Below are 22095 nucleotides of genomic sequence, written 5' to 3'. Positions count from 1 at the left end.
AGAATGAATCTTAATTAGAGTGCACTTAATGAAGTGAAGTCGTTATTAACCCGCACACCATATACATATTTTTTGAACGTTTTCTTTAGTAAACACATACGCATGCGTTTGAGAGTTGTTTTTCAATTTTTCAAAACTCTTCATTATTATTAAGTTTGATTTTGTTTTTCGGGAAAAGAAAAATGTTGCGATAATCTGAAATTCTAATTAATGTCTTATTTAATGGACAAATGCAAAAAGTCAGAAAAAAAATAGTCAATTTCAAAATAATTTTCATATATTTTAGGCTTGAATTTCTTCTTCTATGTATGTAGCGTATTGTCGTTACAATTAGTTTAACTTTTCTACAAAATTTTTGCAGCATTTTTCTTCATTTATTCGTAATGCTTCATTTATTTTAGATACTGCCCTGCTTTGGTAGTGATTTTTTTTTTTTTTTTTTTTTTTAGTTCTTAGCTCATCATTATTTAGTAAAGCAACCATTAATTCTTAAGAATTATTTCTTCGCAGCCATTTCGAAATTACTTACTTTGTTTTTGTTGTCTTCTCTTTCTTCATACTTTCTCCTTTAATTTTTCTTCTTCCCTGCAATTACTTTTTTATATTTGTATATAGGCGGTTCTCGACCTTATTGGTTTGTTTTAACCTCCGAAAGCATTTCTTGGTATAAAGATGAAGATGAAAAGGAAAAGAAATACATGCTACCTTTGGATGGCTTGAAATTGCGGGATATTGAGCAAGGGTTTATGTCACGGCGTGTAACATTCGCTTTGTTCAGTCCCGATGGACGAAATGTTTATAAGGTAAGCGAAAATTTTTCACGCGATCAGTTGCAAGATTTGAAATTCGTGAAACAATAAATGCAAAAAATGCAAAGAGAAAGTAAGTGAAAGAAAAACAGATAAAAAGATATTAAAGTAAGTCAAGGCCAACCCTTGGACAATGTTTACATCTGCATCACTTCGCTTGATACTGTTGTTCATATAATAAAATTCAAGAAATTGATCCGATATGAACCATTTCCAATACCATTCATACTTGGGTCAAAACTCGTCGTGCACGCAAGTTCATCAAAGTGCTCACAGACATCAGATAGGCAGACGGACAGATAAATCGATCGGTATAATAAAAGGTGGGTCTATCTTAAACCTATCCGGTACCACAAGTGACGTAGGGCATAAAAACGTTCATTAAAATATTAGATGTTGCATTAATTACCCTAAGCTAGTAAACAAGAAACAGTAAGCAATTCGATCTCGGATATATTTTATCACAAAACTTTCGAAGCATTAACTGTTAGAAAAATATTCTCTTAACAATGATAATCAGAATCGATGCAAGGTTACGATAGTTACCCGTCTTTCTAAAATTCACTTTGGAATTTTGTCTGAGAACACCAAAATTACGTTTTGAAGTCTTCCTTTACTTCCCTTTAGTTTGGAAGGTTCACGTACGATTCAGTTTTGTCTTAGATATATTAAAAATGCTTCTTCTCACGCGGTCTCATACGGTCCGCTTTTGTATGTTTAAGCAATGATTGGCACATGGCATGACATTCACAATATATTGCAAATATCATATTGCAGTTGGGAGCGATGAAATGTCTAACACGGCATGCGCTTACAGTAATATTACCATATATTTTTGATAAAAGCTCTTCACTTTAGTTTCAAAATGTATTACAAAAAGAAGATAAAATCATTAGTAGGTGGCATACAGAAATTCATTGAAAGTCAAATACAATTTTTTTTTAATTATTATTATTTTTTCTGCCTTAACCATTATTTCTGTTATAGTATTCGATGATCTTAAATTTACTTTGCTAATATAGTAGTTTCCTAACGTTTTTAGGATTACAAACAACTTGAACTGTCATGCGAAACTGTTGAGGAAGTGGAATCCTGGAAAGCTTCCTTTTTGCGTGCTGGCGTGTATCCAGAGAAGCAGGAGACTCAAGAAAATGGTGATGAGGTAGGTGTTGCTTATTTCCATTTGCCGTTCTTTCTTTTAAATGCTCTCTCTCTCTCTCTCTCTACACATATTATAATAAATTATATAAAATTTTTACTACAAACAATTTAGGTTCGATTATATATGATGCAAAACAATGCTTCATTGATTTTCTTTTCCTTTAAATATCCATTTAATGAATCCATATATGTTTTTATCTCTGTAACATTTTATTGATACCGTAAATAAAATTTAACTGGCTACGCCGCGTAGCCTTCAGCCTTCATCATGTATATGGTTTTAAAGCTTTTATGAATGTAATGCCTTTCTCGAAATTCTAATTTTGATTATGATTTATTTTTCAATAGTTTCAAGTTAATATATAAAAAAAATAAAAAAATTTTCGTTTTGCTTCTTTTTTTTTTTTCAAAAAAATTTCATTGAAGAATTTCAAAGATTTCTTTAAAAATGTTTGAGTTTTCCAAAAATTGATTTGCCTCATTTTCGTATTAAGTAAACATAACATAGAAAGCCTCGTAATAGACTTGCATCCTTTTTTTTATTGCGAGTGAATAACAACATCTTGATTGCAAATAAAAAGAAAAAACTTATTAATTATGATATGACAGGACATTCGATCGAAAGGACGTTCCGAATTAATGCAAGCAAGTCCGTTTGTGTCTGCCTTATTATTTGAAAACGGGACTTTAATGTAATATCATGATAAATAAAAAGGGAAATTTAATATTAAATATGCCCAACTATTTTTCTTACACGGTAGATAGGTTCCTTAGGAGACCGTGAAAAAAAATCGTGTGAAAAAATAGACGCGAAATATGGTAAATTTGGGGATATGTTCCACAACTTTAGAAAAATTCTACAGGATGAAAAAACCGTGCAAAAAAAGCAATATTGACATCCATATTACGTACTTATAAAACAAAAACAATTAATTTTTATTATAAAAAAAAAAACTTAAAATTGTTGTACCACGAAAATTCAGTCCATAAGAGTACAACACATAAAAATGTTAATTAAAATTAGGAATAAAAAGCAAATCCGTAACTTTTCACTACAAGCGGGCACGTTTATTACGCACTGCACCATGAACACTCGAACATCAACTTTTACAATTTTATTGAACTCAACGCTCTGAGTACTGGATAACGAATTGCAGTGTTGTTGGATCTGAAGTACAACGAGATAAAGCAAAAAGTGATGACAAAATATGGATATTCTACGTAGTAGACCAAGTCGCTAGCAGAGTGTTTTTGGCGATTCGTGCTAGGGCAGGCAAATTTGTGTAAAAAAGTGTATATGTTCTTATTAGGGGGCGAGCCATGCAATTTCAATGTTGGGTGAAAAACCTCGCACAAAAAAAAAAACAGTTGGGTGTACGTGCAAAATTGGTAGCAATAATGAAAAACAAATTGAAGATATTCGAAAATTCTGATTATGATTTCTGATGTTAAGTATGGGTTCATAGTTTTGAAATTTCAAATTATTTAAAGTATTCTACGCAATCGGGTCAGTTTATTAGTGCAATGCTAAAAATTTGGAAAAAAGAAATTTAAAACAAAAAAAAAAAAAGTCGAGTCTTGATATTTAAACTCGAATTCGAAAAAATTTATGGAATTTTCCCAAAATTGAACAAGTTAGTTAACAGCGTGCAAGGAGGGGAGGAATGGGGATTAGAAAATTTGTGTACTAAGACGGACGTAAACGCTTATTAACTGCATCTCGTTTAAAGTAGTATGTAAATCTGCCTAGAAGTAGTCTTTAATTAGTAGTAAAGTTCAGAAAATTTGTTCACTTTACAGTTATTATTTATAAAGTTTATCCATATTCTTTCTAATCCCTTGGCAATCATGTTAGAAACTCCTTTTATACATTATATCAAGTAATATTATTTAATATTTTCCTTATTATATATTGTTCATTACTATAAATATATATATATATATATATATATATATATATATATATATATACATATACAATAATAATGTGTTATAATAAATTTAATATTTTCCTTATTATATATTTGTTTATTAATTTTTTGTGCTTTTACTGTTGTTGTTGTCTGTTAATCATACAAAATATACCATCATAAGCAGGAAGGAAGAGAGGTTGGTTTAATATTTTTAAAATTCATTTCTCCAAAAAGATGCAACATATTCTTAATGACCCCCGCTGCCATCATAACAAACACTTTTGACACGCCTCGTCTATCATAAATACATTTTTTAAATTTTCCGGGAAAAAAAAAAAAAAAACAAAACAAAACAAAAAAGTGGGTTTTTGGTTTCCTTGTTTCTTCTTAAGTTTCATCATAATTACAAAAATTGGTTTACCTAAGTAAAGAGAACAATTGATACACTTTTGCACTCACTGCGTTATTAAAATATTATCTGGCATTTCCGCCCCTCTACCTGTCTTATTCTCCATCCCTTTGGTTTGGTTTATAACTTTATTTATTAATAATATATAAATATTTATTTTCTTTTCTTTTCGTGTATTTTACGTTTATATATATATTTTATCCAACGAATCTATGTAATTTACATTGTTACAGAAAAAAGTATGTGGTTTTAATAATAATATAAAAAATTTTATTAATTTTTTCAACATTATATTCAATTTAATTATTTCATTTTATTTATATTTTACTTTTTAATTTTGCTAAGTTTATATCTAATAATGGCTCTAATCTCTAATAATAAATGGCACATGACAAATAATTGGTTTTCAGTTCAAAATATTTTTACTTATTTTCGTTTTAAGCTTTATTTTCAACTTTTAATCAAATAATTGTATTTTAACAAAAAATTCAAAATTATCAAAAAGTATATTTTACGTGTAAATGACAAAAAAAAAAATTCACCTTTGCTAAATTTCAATAAATTTTTATTATTAATTTTCTGTTACAGTTACTCTGTGCATATAGAATACTTGAACGAAAAAGAGTATTCTGCATGTATACGATTAAATGTCGATTATGGCGTATAACCATCACACTTCACCATCATACAAAAATGTTACAAAATTATAGAGAAAGGAAAAAAAGAATTTGTAAATTTACTTAATCTAAAGAAAATTTTAAACTACGGTGCCAGGTTCAGATGTTAAAATCAATCATGTCATATATGGAATAAGTGTATTTTTTTTATTTTTTTTATTTTTTTATATGGACACTACTTCTGCCATCTTTTCCAACTGAATATGAATGCGGAACGCGATACGCGAAAAGGATAACTGGTCTCTTAAGGCTATCCGCAAAATCGTGCTAAGAATAGGAGAGCACCGTTCGAATAACCGATAAGTCATCTAGTGAAGTCCGCGTTAATGTCTGAACTGTAAACATTTTTACTGACCGAGTTTATCTATGTGGAGTTCAATTTTTTGGGTAGTGAAAACTTACGGCTTTGGTCACATCATGTTCACCTATTATTGTAATTGCACTAATTATTGCCGGTAGCTCTGCTTAGTGATTTCTTCTTTCTCTGTGATAGAAGCACACACCACACCCCGGGACCGTCGTAGAGGCTCAACGTTGTTTATCGACTTTATCGGTTTGCCGCCTATCCTGCGTCACGGTTAAATAGCTATCGTAACTCATATGAATTTAGCACTAAAGCACTACACTTTGGATTTAAGTACGAAATATAAAACTTTCTCGCAAATGTGTTCTTGTTTTTTTACACCTATTGCCAGCTTCAAGAAACCTATCCACTATGACAATTTATACGTTCGCGTGCAGCTTAAAAGGCAGAGCTTTCGAATGAAAAAGTCGTAGTTTTATTCAGCAGCGAAGTGAATTTCATATACGCAATATATCTTCGATTGGCATAATATTCCCACTCAATGTAGCCATGGCGCTCGCTCTCTGTCTGTTTGCTACTTTTTATTTTGGCGTAATCACGTCTGTAATCACGACTGCAATATTATATATTGGCGGCCTATTCATGTTTTTGTATATATTAATATAAAAAAAAAAAAAAAAAATTGAACGCATGTCTCAAAGAAGATATATGTGTACTTATCGAAACTTGGATGACAATGTGGGCAAAAGCTTTCCGAATGATAAATAGATATGTCCGTAATTTATAAGAAAACATTGTAATTTGACAGACGGCAAATGGCTGATGGCAGAGATCAAAAACAATGGCTCTCTAAAACGATTATCATTTTCTGATCACTAACTTTCACTCACAAAGCCACAATAGAGATAACTTGTTGACTATTTAATGAAGGTGATGGTTATAGACAATGTAAAAAAGCGATAATTAAATACTGTACTAAAATTTTATTTTATTATTATTCTATGAACTAACAATTTCTTTTCCCTAATGACGGCATATATATATATATTTTCAAATATTTTTTTGCTAGTATTTAATTTATTTTCGGTTTATAATTTTTGTGAATTTTTTAACGCTCTGATGAAGATTAATATTACTGTTTTGTATTCTCCGCTCCCGTTCAGTCGGCCAGCGAAGAAACTTCCACAGACCCTCAGCTGGAACGACAAGTTGAAACTATACGTAATCTAGTGGATTCCTATATGAAAATCGTCACAAAAACTACGCGTGATATGGTACCTAAAGCCATAATGATGCTAATCATTAATAATACCAAGGATTTTATTAATGGTGAATTACTGGCACATTTATATGCTTCAGGAGATCAAGTAAGTGATTCATACACATTTTATATGAGAAATGCAGAACATAAAAAAATTTAATTTAGGCACAAATGATGGAAGAATCCGCAGAAGCAGCCAGTAGACGGGAAGAAATGTTGCGTATGTATCGCGCTTGCCGCGATGCTTTAAGAATTATTGGTAAGTGCATTATTTACTCGTCTAAAAATTGTCATATATTGCGCAGAGCTTCGTAAGCGGGAATCTGAATTATATACATTATCATATTTTTTTTTTTTATCCAACATCCAAGCACGACGGGGGTTTATTAAGTTTGTCAAAACGTTTGGAATACCTGGAAAGAAGCTTAGCGGAGGTCCCATAAGTGTGTACGTCTGTCCGTCTGTATAAACTCTGTGGTGGGATTTTCGTTGTCGCTAAAATGAAGATATCGGCTTCCTATTAGCTAAAAGCACTGGCAGTTCTTGCACGCTGGTTGGGCCGGATCGGTCAAAGGACGCGCCACAAACAGTCCGACACAAATTGAGACTATTTCTGCTCTCTGGGTTTTTGTTCATTAGTTAGTGATCAGCAATGAGCGCATATGTACAATTTTCACATATATTTAAAATCGACTGCGTTCACGCAATATGTGTGCGTTTTTTAAGTAGTAAAAATGGCGAACATAATAATATTTGTATTTGTTTTAAGGTGATGTCTCCATGGCTACCGTGTCAGCACCTTTGCCGCCGCCGGTAAAAAATGATTGGTTACCTAGTGGTTTAGATAACCCACGTCTTTCGCCACCTAGCCCAGGTGGCCCCCGTAAACCAGCGCCTACAGCACAGGTTCGCTGGCAAGATATTTTCATATTTCTAATTATTTTCAACTATTTTTGGGTTTTACAGGGCTCTGCTGGTGGGCGTGGTCCTCCACCACCACCTGCTTCTGGTCGGCCAGCGCCAGCGATTCCAAATCGCCCTGGCGGCGGAGCTCCACCATTGCCTGGCGGTCGACCTGGCGGTGCTCTTCCACCCCCACTCTTACCTTCGTAAGTACCATTTTTAGTTATCATCTAATATTTTTAGTATAATTTTCACCTTAAGTTCTTTTGCCATCTTATTTATAATAAATAATAAATAATTCAAGTTGGTTGGGACCTCTTTTTTATTACACTCATAACACAGTGTCAATTTTAATAATGGTGCAAATAATTTACTTCCGCTTCCTTTTGAATTTTAATTTTAAAATATTCATTTTTATGTTCAAACTTTTAAAGGACTAAAGGTGACATTCTTTTTAGATTCATTCTATCAAGTAGTCTTGTTCCCCTGCAAGAACATAGATTTATAAAAAAGTTGTAATTGTGATATTTGATAAACAATAAATAAAAAATACATAGGTTAAAATAGTCAAAAGTGTTTAGAGGCGTTTTGATACAAAAAATTAAACAAAGTCGCAAAGCAATAAAACATTTAAAAATTTTTACACAATTTTCAGTTCGCGAAAAATTCAAACAATCGTGAAGAGAATATCGTTGTACGCATTTCCAAATGCTGCATATGAGAAGTGATTGTCATTCGCCAAGTCGAATGCGAAGACCTTATGAACCTTCTCGACTTCTTAAACGATGTCAGATTTACTTCAAACTTTATCCCCACAATATCTATATCAGATGGATAATCGCCGGTAAACGGTAAACGTAAAACATATTGTCCAGTTTCATTTTACTAAGCCGCACATTAGTGCATACATTTATAAAATTTTAAATTGACATTTTTCTTCTATATTACCCTTACTTACGTGGCATATGTAACCCTTTGGGTTATTTTTTTTTTTTTTTTGCGTTAAGCGACTCATTCTTCAATCGTGTGTATACGGATTGCTAAGCATACACTAAATTTGCAAAATGGCCGCGAAAGGTTGATGTTGCATTTATAATGTTGATAGTTTTACTCGATTTGAGATAGCCGGGTTCGAAACATAATGTAGTGATTGTTTGTAGCAGAGCACTCACAATTCTCAACAACGGTTGACCGACCGTTCACTAAATCAAACCATTTGGTTCTATAGCGTAGACAGCGACTTGAACATCTACTTTACCAAGACCTTCTTGAGTTTAAGGCGCGTACTAATGATGTATGGCAGCTACACTTGAAACAAGAGAAGGCAGAACAAGAGAAACCGATGCTTTAATTACTTGTAACAATTTATTTGAAAGAACAGCATCACTTTAATTTAGTGTGGGAGAAGGCGATTCACCGTCGTACGCAGTTTTCAGGTGCCTTTCCTCCAGATTATTAATAGATGTACGGATAAATTCCTTCCGCTTTTTGATGAAATTCAGCTTGATGTAAAATACACAAGACTTAATTAATAATCGAAATATACATCATCTTTTCACATTTATCGGGTAGCTTATGAAGGACGCCCTCGCGGTAGATATTTACCAGTTTAGCGGCGAATATGGTGGCATTGATCTGAACAAGTGGCAATCGGGAATTGCCACAAATAGAATAGAGAACAACGAGGTGCAGTTTAAGCTGAAAATTACTTCCTTGGTTGCTTTTGCTGGCGACGAACGAACAAATGCGAATTTCATCGTTTTCAAGACAAACCTTTTTTTGCCAGAAATGTTCTAACGATTTCATAGCTTAGTGACTTAGTCATTTTTGTAGCTTGAGCTGCATTTTTTCCAGGTTTATTAACCTCTAAATAAAAAGCGGAAAAATGTATGCACTAAAAATGGCATCCTTTAACTTTTCCCTCCTTAAACTTTGATAGGTGTACTGGCCAACAGCTTGTAAGAAACTGAAACTTACAGCGTTCATACATCAATGTCCATCAAGTTGTCTATACCGTGAAGGTACCTTTTATGAAGCAACGAATTTCAGCGGAAAGAATTTATTGGTACACCTAATAACTTATTTACTGCAGAACTAGATATTAATAAAGATTTATGACGCTATCGAATTATCAAAAACAAAAATAAAAAGCAAACTTGAGTTGGAAAATCTCTATTCAGATTAAAAACTGAAACTTCCGTTGGGGACTCTGTACGTGCGTGCACTTCCTATTGAAAACATATGTATGTGTATGAAGGGAGATGCAGAGTTCGTATATCGATATTAGATGGAAAGTGGCCCTTCAGTATTTCAACACTAATTCTTAGCGATTTTGTACCTTCATATAAGATTTGTATGCAAGCGAAATGTAATAAGTGATACGAGCCGTCCTTTATTCCTTTAAAAAATTAAATTAAATTTTTTTCCACTTTTTGTTCCTTCTTTCTTAACTAGTTTGCTTAGAGTAATAAATACTAAAACTCACTGGCATAATGTTGTTGTTTTTTGTCCCTTTTTTTCTGTATTTTTCTCCTCGTTTTTCTTTTTCGTTTGTTTCTTTTAATTTATAATTTTTCATTTAAAAAATGTTTTTTTTTTTTTTGATTTTTCGATAATTAATTTTTCTAACATGCTGCTTCAATTCTCGCAAACCTAACAGACGTCGTTAAATTATGTCTAACTTTTGAACAACTAAATATCAGCAACAATTACAACGCTAACTAACAACAATAATACAATTAATAGTAATAGATATTAATGTTCATTTTTAAAATATGTATACATAAACAAAAAGGCAAATAATACTACATAAAATAATGCAACTTACCAAATATTCATAAAGTGTTGCTTAAGAACGGGGAAAAAAACAAAAAAAGAATAGAATTGAGTTTTTAATGATCAACAACAAAAAAAAAAAAAAAAAAAAAAAAAAAAAAAAAAAAAAAAAAAAAAAAGAGAAAATAAAACAAGAATATGTTATTTAATAGTTGTTAATAGCAAAGAAAGTAAATTGCTTACTTAAAAACAAAAAGAAAAAAACCAAAAAACAAAAAAAGAAAGTAAGAAAGAAAGAAAGAAAGAAAAAGAACCTGCTGCTGTTTAGAGGCAAATTATTTTTATGAAAATGTTTTGAGAAAATGCTTACGTCGGACAAAAAACCTCTTTTTGATTAGAGATTTTGTTGAGAGAGGAGAAGAAATACTAATACAAAAGTACCTTAATTTAAATTGAGATTTTCTTTTAATTAATAAAAACGCAAAATGAAAATGAAAATTTAGTTTAAATGTATATAAAAATCTATATAAAATTGTATAAATAATGCACTATATAGAAATAAGATTTCGTTTCAAATACAATCCTCTTGTCAAATTTTGCAACAAAACAATTTGCTTGGTACGGGATGATCATGATTTTTACATTTCCTTTTAAAAATTTCGCATGTTGTTGCTCTGGCAGTTTATAGGTCGTGACCATTGAGAGCGAGGCGAGAACACATGTATTTTGAAAGCACGGCTGCTGTTTGCATTCTCTGAAAGCAAAAATTTTCTTTTCTCGCCAGCTGAGGGCGTGCTGTGTAAATCGGTACCTTTGTTCTCTCCTTTCAATCACCCATTAGGCAATACAGCTAGCTACTCGAAGTCAGCTTTAGTAGCATAGTCTGGTAAATATTTATCAGAGCCACAAGTAAAATTATTGGTAGTAAAGATATTTAGAAATTTTTCCTTTAAAGTTTGCGATTTACTAAATTTAGGCGCCTTTAGGCGAATGGACCGCATTCATGTCTATTACCATGTTCTTTTAAAATCGTATGCTGATAAAGGGCATATGTATATATATATATATATATATAAGCCAGAAAGTGTTCACGAACGTCTTTCTTCTCTCATTTTGTCAAGTGGAATAATGGGTTAAGAAATCAATCCTTATTTTTCCGAAATTTTTCAATCAATCCTTTTCTCATTAACATGATTGCCATGAGATGATGTCTGCAAAAGCTATTTTATTCGTTTACGTCGTCCTGAACATATTTACATCTCAAATTTCTTCTTCTTTTTTTTTTTTTTTTTAATTAAAAAAATAATTTTTTAGGTTTTTTTATAATTTTAATAAAAAAATAAAATATTTGCTTTTTTTTTCTTCTTCTTTTCTATATTTCGGGGTTGATAGCGTTGGTTCTTGCCTAGTGCTCATCTTACTTTTTAGTCCTAGAATTTATTATATTCCCGGAACGAGTCAACTTGACTGAGTTACGAATTTTTTGCTATATACAGGAAAAGTAATTTATTTCCATGTATTGACGTTTAATAAACATATGAAATGTATACTAATACCAATTCTAAACCTTGCGCAGACGTAACAGTCAATGGGCAATTGTGTTCTCAACTAAAGCCAGATGCCGTTGTGCATGAGTAGCCGAACTAGATTACCAACTCTGTGTTTGCGGGTTCAAATCTTAATGCAGTAAAGCTTACTTTGATCGTAGTTATAATGAGCGCTCAGTTGGTAAACGTATAACACATATCGACTGCGGCCTGCGCTTTCCTATGCTTTTCTCTTCCCGACCAGGGAATATCTCCCAATTGATTAGTCCATATCAAAAAAATACATCCGGATAAACCGAACAAATTTGGCATCCGATTTGGCATCAAAACGACTGAATGTCAAGTTCAAGTATCATGCGAAAGAAGTGAAAAGTCAAGTCGCCTCTGCTAAATGCAATAAATCGGAACATATATGTTACAACTGTTTTGAGTAAAGTTTCTTAAAAAAAAAAAAAAATTTCAAATCTTCAATTTCGATGTGTGAGTCAATTTATTAACTCATTTCACGCAAAATAGATATATACTCAACGTCCGGCAATCTATTGTTAACTAACCTTTGCATTCAAGCAAAAGCCAATGTTTAATTTCCAAGAAAATTTTCATTTCAATTGAAATTTTTGTCAAAATTTATTTCAAAACATTTTTTTCTCTTAAAAATTTGCATACATTTTTAATATGATTGCTTGGCTGCTTGTGAGTGGATGTATGTCTAGGCAACTCGCCATGATCAATTATTTCAAGTTTAATTTCTCATTTTCTTAGAGAAAGAGTTCTTAATAATTTATTCATTTTTCTATCAAATTATTGCTTATTTTTGAGTTAAATATACTTATACTCAAAAAACGCAGTTCGGAAACAATTACTTTTTCTAGTTTACTACCAGTCGAAATTTATTTTTAATATATTTTCTATATCCATAACTTTTCGTTGCATACTTTTAGTTGTCAATTCTGTTTCTTCATCTATTATATCATATCAAATAGTTTTTGGTATCTAGCTGTGCGAAACATTTGGCTTCAATGGACTTTATGATGACATTGGAAAAGGTTTTTATTAAAATTGACTCCAAAAAAAAAAAAATTACAATAAATCGAATACCAATACAAAGAAAAAATCATCTAAAAATACATGTAAATGTATAATAAGTAAAATGTACAATATAAATGACAAAGAGAGCGTGAGTGAAAGTAAGAGTGATAATGATAGTTAGTGATGTTGATATAGAATGGTGGAGACAGCGCAGCCATATAAAAGTCTGTAAAGATGAAATGATAAAAGGAAAAATTTCGATAGTACCAAGGTAAAGTTTTCTTTCATTGCCTTAGTAAAATATTTTATTTTATACAGAATGATGTTACATTTCCTTACATTATTTATTTATTTTACATAAATGCTTCACTTCGTGGAATGCGCGAACGAAATCATTCAAATTAAATTTTTTTTTCTTCAAAGAAAATAAAAAAATGTTCATAATTGAAAATCAAATCTAGGACTTAAATCTTGATATATGGAAATCATGTATTAATGAATGTATAAACGACGTGAAAATGCAGCAATTTTGTTGTTTTTCGTTCTGTAGCACATACATCATAGATGCCATATATATACTATAGAATTGATCAGCGGAGGATTCTGTAGCGCAGTAAATAACATTTTGCACTTATTGTACTTTCGAAGGTCGTCCGTATAACAATACTTGGGCGTGTGATCGATCCTTTGTAAATATAACCCAATAAAAATTCAGTTTGGAATTGGTTCCTAAACGATCAGAATTGATGCAAATAAATATTACCACAATTTTTAAAGATATAGAAGATTCAAAGATCCGATATATACCCGATTTGCTTGCTTGATTTTTAACTTAAATTGCGAATGCCAAATATAGAAAGAAAAAAAATCTTCTTTTGCTTTGAAAACTGAAAAGAATATTAAGTAAATATTATACTTACTACCATTTGCCGTCAACCGTTCGCGTTATAGTAAATCTACGACTGATTAAAAGATTATTATTAGAGAATGATATTTATTTGATATTAATTTAAAGGGCGTTTATAGTATAGTTGGAATTTTTTTTTTGTTGAAGAAAATTTGATTTCTTCGTTCACATATTAATGAGTTTTTTCAAATTTTTCACTGTCTGAGTAGTTTCAAGCGATTATTACTTAGGATCATAAGGAGAAAGAAAGTTAGTTTTTTGCTTCATTTTTTTATTTTTTTTTATGATAAAATATATATCACCATCAATTTATGTATCTCTTTATTTTTTTTTTACTTTTTCTACATCCTTCTTCTTTATCATTTTAACATCATTGTTATATGATTTCAATGTCCTTTATTTTCATTTGAATTTTTGTAAAAAAAAAAAAATAAATAAATAAATGCAAAATAAAAAAGGGGTTTCAAACGCTTAAATTTCTAAAATATTTTCATAATTGTTATGACAAGAGATTTACTCTGTTTTATGTATCTTCTCTGTGTAAACATTTGTTTTGTTTGTTCTATCATGTCCCAAAAAATAAAAAAAAATAAATAATTGTTGCATGAAAGACGTGTTACTGGAGCGGTCGGTGGCGCCATCACTCAACAAACCGGCGCCAATCGTTATATACCCGATAGTATGCGTAATCAAATTAATCAGGCAGTCGGCCAAGCAGCCATCAACGAATTATCCGGTGTTTTTGCTCAACGTTTCAAGTAAATTTATAGTTGCTCGTACACACACACATACACACATTAGCGTGCGCAAACGCGAGCCCGCTTGGGCACATACCCATATAAATTACCTTATATAAGTGTGTTATAAGAAGTCCTAACAACTAAAAGAAATCCTATACTCACATGAAATATATATTAAATTAAAAAAAGAAAAAAAAAAACCATCTCTTCTCCAACTAATCATAAGCTTTTGTGTCAATAATAATAATAATAATAATAACGATAACAATAATAATTATAAATACAAATAAAAAAAAAATGAGAAAATCCTTTACCAAGCAAAGTGAGATCTGTGTTTTGCGTCTTGCGTCCTTCATTGTCTTGTGAATGTATGAGCAGATTAACTTTATATATTTAATGTTATTTATTAATAAATTGGCAGCTTTGCTTTATTTTATTTTATGTTCTTTGGTTTTCTTTTGTCCTTTGAATAAATTTTCCATTTAAGTCTCTTTTGTTCATAAAATCGTTTTAAACAAAGTTAAATTCAATTTTTCTTAGCATACATTCAGTTGCTTAAAATTCTCAACTTTTCATAGAGTATATTGCGGGTGCCGTGTATTGGTTAATAGTATTTTTCTTTCTCTTTTCCCCATTTCCCATTAATTACTATTTTAATTTCTTATTTTTTTTTTTTTTTTTTTTTTACTTTTAAAGCAAATTTAACTGTACGAGCAATATATCACTTTTTTATGTAAGAGGAAAATATGAAAGGATTTTAATCATAATATACACATAGAGAAGGCGAGAGAAAGAAAAATTATTTTTCATAATTCTCAACCATATTTACATATTTTGTGTAGTTATCTTTTTATTATGCTTATAAAAAAAAAAGCTATATAATTAAATTTATTGATTAATACAAGTTCAAGTTTTTATTCTTGTAGTGCTTACCAGAAGAACGCAGTTAATCGTTGACCTTTTATTAAAAGAAAAAAAATATAAAAAAACGAATAAAAAGTGAAAATTGAATACGTTCTATATATATATATATATACATATGTATATATATATACAACTTAAAATTTATTTGCAAATAGTTTACTATTAGAGAATATTTAATAAAACTATAATTAATTATTCACCACAAAAAAGTAATGGAGTTAGCTACAAAAGTATTAAACCACTTAAAAATTAAATGTGTGTTGTTTTTTTAATTTTTGTTTGATTTCCATATTTTGCATACACGCATTTCGCACGGTGACTACATTCGGAGAATCCGAACATATCACAGATCTATGCTAGATTTTATGCACATTTGTTATTTGCTGCTTTACCCCACTTATAACACTGACTCTCCCGCGTACCCACATCACCCACCCCATCAGAGACTAGAAATATATTCTTTTTGTTATCGATGTTGTTTGTTGTCATGTTTGTCCGCTCGTTGGACTGTCCATTGGCAGTTGTTGAAATTTTAAGAGTAATTTGAATTGAAACAGAAAAGCGATTAAAACCCAAACATAAACTGAAGAAAGCAAAAAAAAAAAAAAAAAAGATTCAACAAATCGGGAACTAATCAGTACGGGAACTTGCTGTCAATTACCAAGAAAAAAACAAAATCTTTAACACTGACGGACGTAAAGAGTTGCCCCCAAGGCTTCCAAGGCTGGCTACTCTCTTTTTACTTATTAGCTTTTTTGGAGGTTGTTTTTCTCAATTCTGGTTTACCTACTTTTCACATAGGGTTTTTTAAAATTCCGATTTTTCAATACTAATTTCGGCTCGCTTTTGCAGCAATACAATTATAACGAAGTAAAAAATTAACGATTGTTTTCTTTCATTTTCTTCGAAGAGATAGCTACAATTTCTATAATTTATTTAAATTTACAATGGGTATTAAATATAAATTTTATACATTTGTTTTTAAGTTTATTTTGCTTTAGTTCAGAAATAGTTTTGTTGGTTTGCTTTCTTTTTGAACGGTGTTTATAATAAAAATAAAACAACTTACTATAAATGTAAAAAAACAAAAACTTGTTTACTGTAGTTATATGTAAAAAACGACAGAATAAAAGAAGAAACTTTAACAAGTAGAAGAAAACAAAAAAAAGGAGAAAATGTGGAAATATATAAAGAAAAAAAATAAATAAATAAAGTAAGCTGAACTTTAATGTTAAAGAGCAATGGTGAAAAATCAACAATATTCTGGCACTTGGCTAATAAATGTAATCCCAGGAAGCGGCAGTAGTCAGGAAAAAGTTGAAAGAAATTGTTAATAAAAATTTCTTTTGCTGCCTTTCATATAATTAGTTAACTAATTATAGTATAGTGGAACACTACAGCTTCAGGATGTAATAAAAGTATTTCCAAAGAAAAATATATATATTTACATATATATTTATATATGTATATATATAAGGAAAAGTTGAAATATTTAGATTATTTTGAAAATAGGCCCAAAGATTAAAGAAATTGAACAATTTACAATTAGTTAAAAAAAATATTAATATTTTTAGTAAAATTTTGAAAAATATTAGTCATTTTATGTTGCATTGATGACTATCATGATATTCATACAACAAACATATATACATATATATATATATACATAAATATATATATAAATATATATTAAATATATATATAAATACATACATACATATATATATATATATATATATATATATATATATATTTATACACAATGTTATATAGTTAGAAAAAAAAAAAAAAAAAGAGGAAAAGAAGAAAAGAAAAAATTGGAAAACTATATGTTTTCTGTCTGTATGACTACTTGTACTACACAATATTCTTGTTACATAATTATGTTGATGTATTATCACAAATTCATCACTCACGCGCTCACCTTCTATCTATATGCATAAATATATAATTATTCATATATTTATAATAATAAATACGAAACGGTATGCGGTATACAATTAATTACTAAGCTCTTGTTCTTTCACTCTACATCCCCCCGTGTCTCTCACTTACACTACTCCCCCTATAAATACGAACACGAACACGAACACGAACAAAACATACGAAGAATGCATCTAAATAGAGTCGAAAGAGGGAAAAATATCTAAACAAACAAATATACCTACCAAGAAAATGTTATTGAAGTAAAGTAATAATAATAATAATAAAAATTTATTAAAAATTAATAATTTAAGTGGTATTTAATTTGACAGAAAATAATGTTCGATTCGACGAATACCAGCCACGATAGATGAACATAATAAATACATTGACGTGGTTATTCTTTTCGTTCCGCTTTCCTAAATTTGACACGTCTAACAATTTTCATAATTGACATGAGATAACTAAACCAATCAACTGCTTTTGACATCTCTATTCATGTTGCACTTTAAATTGCGATTTTCATGAAAACTCAAATATGTTCGTAAACTTCAAAATGTCTGAATCTTCTGATTTTGACGACAAGTCGAGATAAAAGCTTATAAATAAAATTATACACAACGACAAATAATATGATTTATGGTGGTCCCCTCAACTTCAAAATTTAATCCTACACATTGTTTACAAAATAGTATTCGCGAAAGAATCGCGATATTGGTGTTCAGCTTGTCAAGTTCAATTATGAGTTGTACCGTGTTTTGCTCAACGCCATTTTCTAACAGCAAATAATGAAGTAATGAATTAATTTTTCATACGCCAAGCATTTATCTTAATTGAGGTAACTAAATAAATGTGAATAGTGAAATGAAAACATTATAATCATTTCATTACAATGTCACTTCATATTATATATGAATTGAATTGTCTTTTTATACGATAAATACGTTCCCGAAAAATCCGTGTAAAAAAAGTATTGGCTAAAAATGCAAGAAAAGTGCAGTAAAAAATTATTATATTAAAGAATTCTTGTTAGCATTCCCTTCACTCCACGCTTCCACCTATTAATTTATTACATGTATTATAAAAAATAAATTAAATTGCGTAAAAATCAATGCCTCTTCACTCTAGGCATAATTTGGAGAATACCATTCCTGCATATGCGCATATAATCGACATAATTCAACTGAATTATGATAAATATGAGGCAAAGTGGCAATGCGTAGAGTGAGAATGAAAAAATTCATAGAATATTGAAAATCGTGTTAAAACAAAAAAACCTCGTGCAAAAAGAGAATCATTTTTTCTTTTCAACTTGTGTTAAATCAAATAATCGTGTAATCGTCGTGATGTTCGACGAATATACTCTTCATAGCTACATTTTTGCGATATAATTTAGATGCGCATTTCCGAAAGAGATCGAAACAGTTAACTGGTTAAATACTAACCCATCCGTATCGATCTTTGTAAATCAAACTTTTGATTGTTTGGAATTAAAGGCAGAAAAAATTCAAATATTGATAATTTCCGTGCTATATATCGATACGTTACCCGGTAAATGGCAAATGGTGAAGGTGCATATTTCGATTATTAACAAAACTTTGTAACAAGTATGTTTTAAATACAATTGCATTTTATCAAAAAAAAAAAAAACCAGCAGGAATTTCTTTATACACCTACTGCTTACTCCATTTCTCCTCTTGCCGAAGTTGTTTTTATTTACAAGTAACATCATTTATGTGTGTATCCCCTGGTAGTGTGTGTTTTTAAGTTTGCTTTTCAATTTTAGTTTCATGTAAGTCCATAAATAAAATTGGGCTGTTTAGTATAGGGGGATGGCTAAAGGACAGTTTAATTGAATACACGGAGACTAGATAGCATTCTATTAAAATCTCAACAAGATTTGTTATCAACCAGTATTAGATTGTTTGGAGAGAGTTCACTTAAACCGAATCCGCAATCTTTGTACACCTCACGACCAAACTTGGAGAAGCTTGTTCCATTGGACTGTCATTTATGTGTTCAAGCTCGAGAGAATTTCCACAATTTACAGAAAATTTCACATTGACCGAGAGTTCGGAAGAGCCGCGCATCACAAACTTCAAAGTTTTCATTTAGAAGGTCCGCCGAAACTTTGCTGTGTTTAGGAGGTGGTCCAGTTAATTTTTATAGTGACAACGCTCAATATATCTATCTGAAAGCGTTATAATTTGTAAATTAATGGTGGATCGTATCAAAATTTCTGCTACCTACTGGTTTATCTTCTTTTTTTTTTGATTATAACAAAACAAAAAAAACAATAAAATTTAGGTATTGTGTGTTTGACATAGGGTTATAGGTTCACATTTCATACTCTTACACTGTATACTGGACATGGGCAACTGTCCGCCGGCGGGTCGCGTACGCTCCGTTACGTTTAAAATACCCAGCTGTATTTGCCTTCATTACCGGATCAGTTGTGGCGCTATCAAATGTGAAGTGTGTTTGAATGTTTCTTTTTTTTTTTTTTTTTTTTTTTTGTTTAAGCCATAAGATGAGCATTTTTAATAATAGTTGGACCTTGAAATATTTATTTCCAAATAAGCACGTGAAAATTTAGACGCAGTTCTTCGAATGGCTACTGGTGAAATATGTCCTAATTATGATGCAACAACATATCAGGAACATTCCCAATTCGACCTATTGGCGTAATACGTTTACTGCATTCATTTTGCTACACGATAACGGGATTTTAAATTTTCATGTTTGTTGTTAGTTCATTCGATGTGTTTGGGCCCACGCAGTGATTTACAAATTACAATTTTGCCCATTGGTGAAGAAAATTTCCCACCCCTGCTTTATACTATCGAATTTTACTTGTTTGGCTTTTCTATCTTTTTTTTTTTTTTTTAAATAAACAATTGTCCAATATATTTTGATTTTCAATACTAAACTCGTTCAATCATATATTGAAAGCAATCAAGCAAGAGTATTAAATACCCTACATCACTTTGCCTAATACGATTCGTTACCCATCTTCGTCATAATATATCAAAAATTTTATATACGCGTCATATAAACGCTTAGTTGCGTAATGATGTCATGCAAAGTCTTATCGTTTGCCAGAAGGATTATATGGGAAGAGGAAATATAGCGACCGACTTCCTTTTGTTGAACGCAAAAATCACATAGACAGACATAGAGAGTAGAGTAAGTTTTAAATCAATTCAGGCAGAGATATGGAATCGATTGATACAATCAAACAAGGGTCTACTTTAAGCCTATTTATGTATTCCGTACATCAATAAGTTCGATAATCGAAAAATTCTGCAACAACTGGGGAATGATGATTTGATTACCAACAGATGCCGTCAGTCAGATTTGGTTTTCCTTTGCAGCTATACCTTAAAGGCAAAACTTGTGTAAATTATTAATGGAAAATTCGAGGTCTTTGAAATCGACATTTCAATACAATTCCTGGATGCAAACTAGCTTTTAGGGAGAGCAATCCCCCAAAAGCATAGTATGTTTCATAGATTCCATTCTTCAAGGTTATTTTTTTATAAAAAAAGAAAAAATAGGTGCCAGCTATATACTGTACATAATCTGCTTTAATTAAAACTTTTGCACATAATTCGCTTCATTTATTCTTTCAATCTAACAAGATTTTGCGAAAGCATCTGGTGAGTGGTCTATGCTTACTTTAGTTAGTAATCTAATAAAATTTAATTTTTGTAAATAAACAATTTATTCGATTTTTTAAATTTCTCATTATATTTTATAAAACGTACTTCTTTTTGCACAGTCGCCCAGTGCCTAATGCTCCACCCAAGCTACCTGAGCGACCCTCTTACTACGGCAACACCACCAACGGACGTCCTTTCTAATTCAATCGCATCATAGACAAGCCAAAGAGGAAAGAAACGTAAGGTGAAGAAAAGACGACAAAAAGAAAAAAAAAAAAAAAATATGAGAAAAGAAAAAATCCAGGAGAATAAAAAAAAGTCTATAAAAAAAAAAAAAAGAGTACGCTTTTCGTTAAGGCGCAGATAAATGCAAAAAAAGAAAAAACAAAAAAAATAATAATAATAATAAATAAATAAGAAATTTCACATCTAAATTATACAATATACCATTTACATATACATACATATATACACATAGCATTAAAATAATCCATTTATATTATGTAAAATGCTTACAAATAATAAAGTCTTATATATGTATATTACTATTACTAGTAGAATTTAATTTAAATTTAAAAATTATATATATACATAAATATATATATGCATATATACATATACATACATATTCTAATCGATTTTTTTGAAATTCGTATATGTTTATACCCACCATCCAAACACTAGAGGTCTATGAATTCTGTATTTTTTTTTTTTTGCACCTTATCTAAACAAGTATCAGAGAAAAAGAAACGTAGAAAGAAAGCATATTTAAGAATATTCGATAGATAGATAGAATGGCAAATGCATGTACAAAGCCTTTGGTGGAAAAAATTAATTAGTTAAATAACATATTTCCCGGAATAGTTGTGTTTTACCTTACGCATGGCATAGAGTATGGAAAAGTTTTATTCTATTTTGAAAAAGTTCGGATCAATAATCGGTGGTGCTTTAAGAAAACAGAGTTGACGAATGTCGAACCGAAAAAGGACGCTTTTTAGAACTTTGGACAGTTTGTTAACAATCGATGTTACTACCAAAGCAAACGCGAAATTCACCTTTCAAATGCCGTCTGCTTCCTGGCCAGCTGCCGCTGGAATTTGAATGGGCTTTTTAAATGGGCTGACAAATGTCATTTGAAACACGGGAAGCGA

At 30.6% G+C, this 22095-nt stretch overlaps 1 protein-coding gene across 8 annotated transcripts in view; it reads left to right on the top strand.

The window, feature by feature from the left end:
• Positions 1-21224, top strand: part of LOC119644468 (dynamin) — a 39162-nt gene extending 17938 nt beyond the window's left edge. The window contains exons 8-17 of one of the 8 annotated variants that reach the window (XM_038044078.1): positions 616-803; positions 1852-1971; positions 4068-4079; positions 4526-4531; positions 6437-6640; positions 6700-6793; positions 7304-7440; positions 7501-7643; positions 14307-14453; positions 21064-21224. In XM_038044078.1, the coding sequence (XP_037900006.1) occupies positions 616-803; positions 1852-1971; positions 4068-4079; positions 4526-4531; positions 6437-6640; positions 6700-6793; positions 7304-7440; positions 7501-7643; positions 14307-14453; positions 21064-21145 (1133 nt within the window). In that variant the 3' untranslated portion in view covers positions 21146-21224. Of the gene's footprint in view, positions 1-615; positions 804-1851; positions 1972-4064; positions 4080-4525; positions 4532-6436; positions 6641-6699; positions 6794-7303; positions 7441-7500; positions 7644-10096; positions 14127-14306; positions 14624-21063 lie in introns of those variants that run through there. The other 7 variants (XM_038044063.1, XM_038044036.1, XM_038044030.1 and 4 more) reach the window with 7 other exon arrangements.
• The last annotated feature ends 871 nt before the right edge of the window (positions 21225-22095 follow it).

The sequence above is a fragment of the Glossina fuscipes genome, unplaced genomic scaffold, assembly GCF_014805625.2.
Source record: "Glossina fuscipes isolate IAEA_lab_2018 unplaced genomic scaffold, Yale_Gfus_2 0, whole genome shotgun sequence".
Lineage (NCBI taxonomy): Eukaryota > Metazoa > Arthropoda > Insecta > Diptera > Glossinidae > Glossina > Glossina fuscipes.
This window is presented reverse-complemented; position numbering and strand designations above follow the sequence as displayed.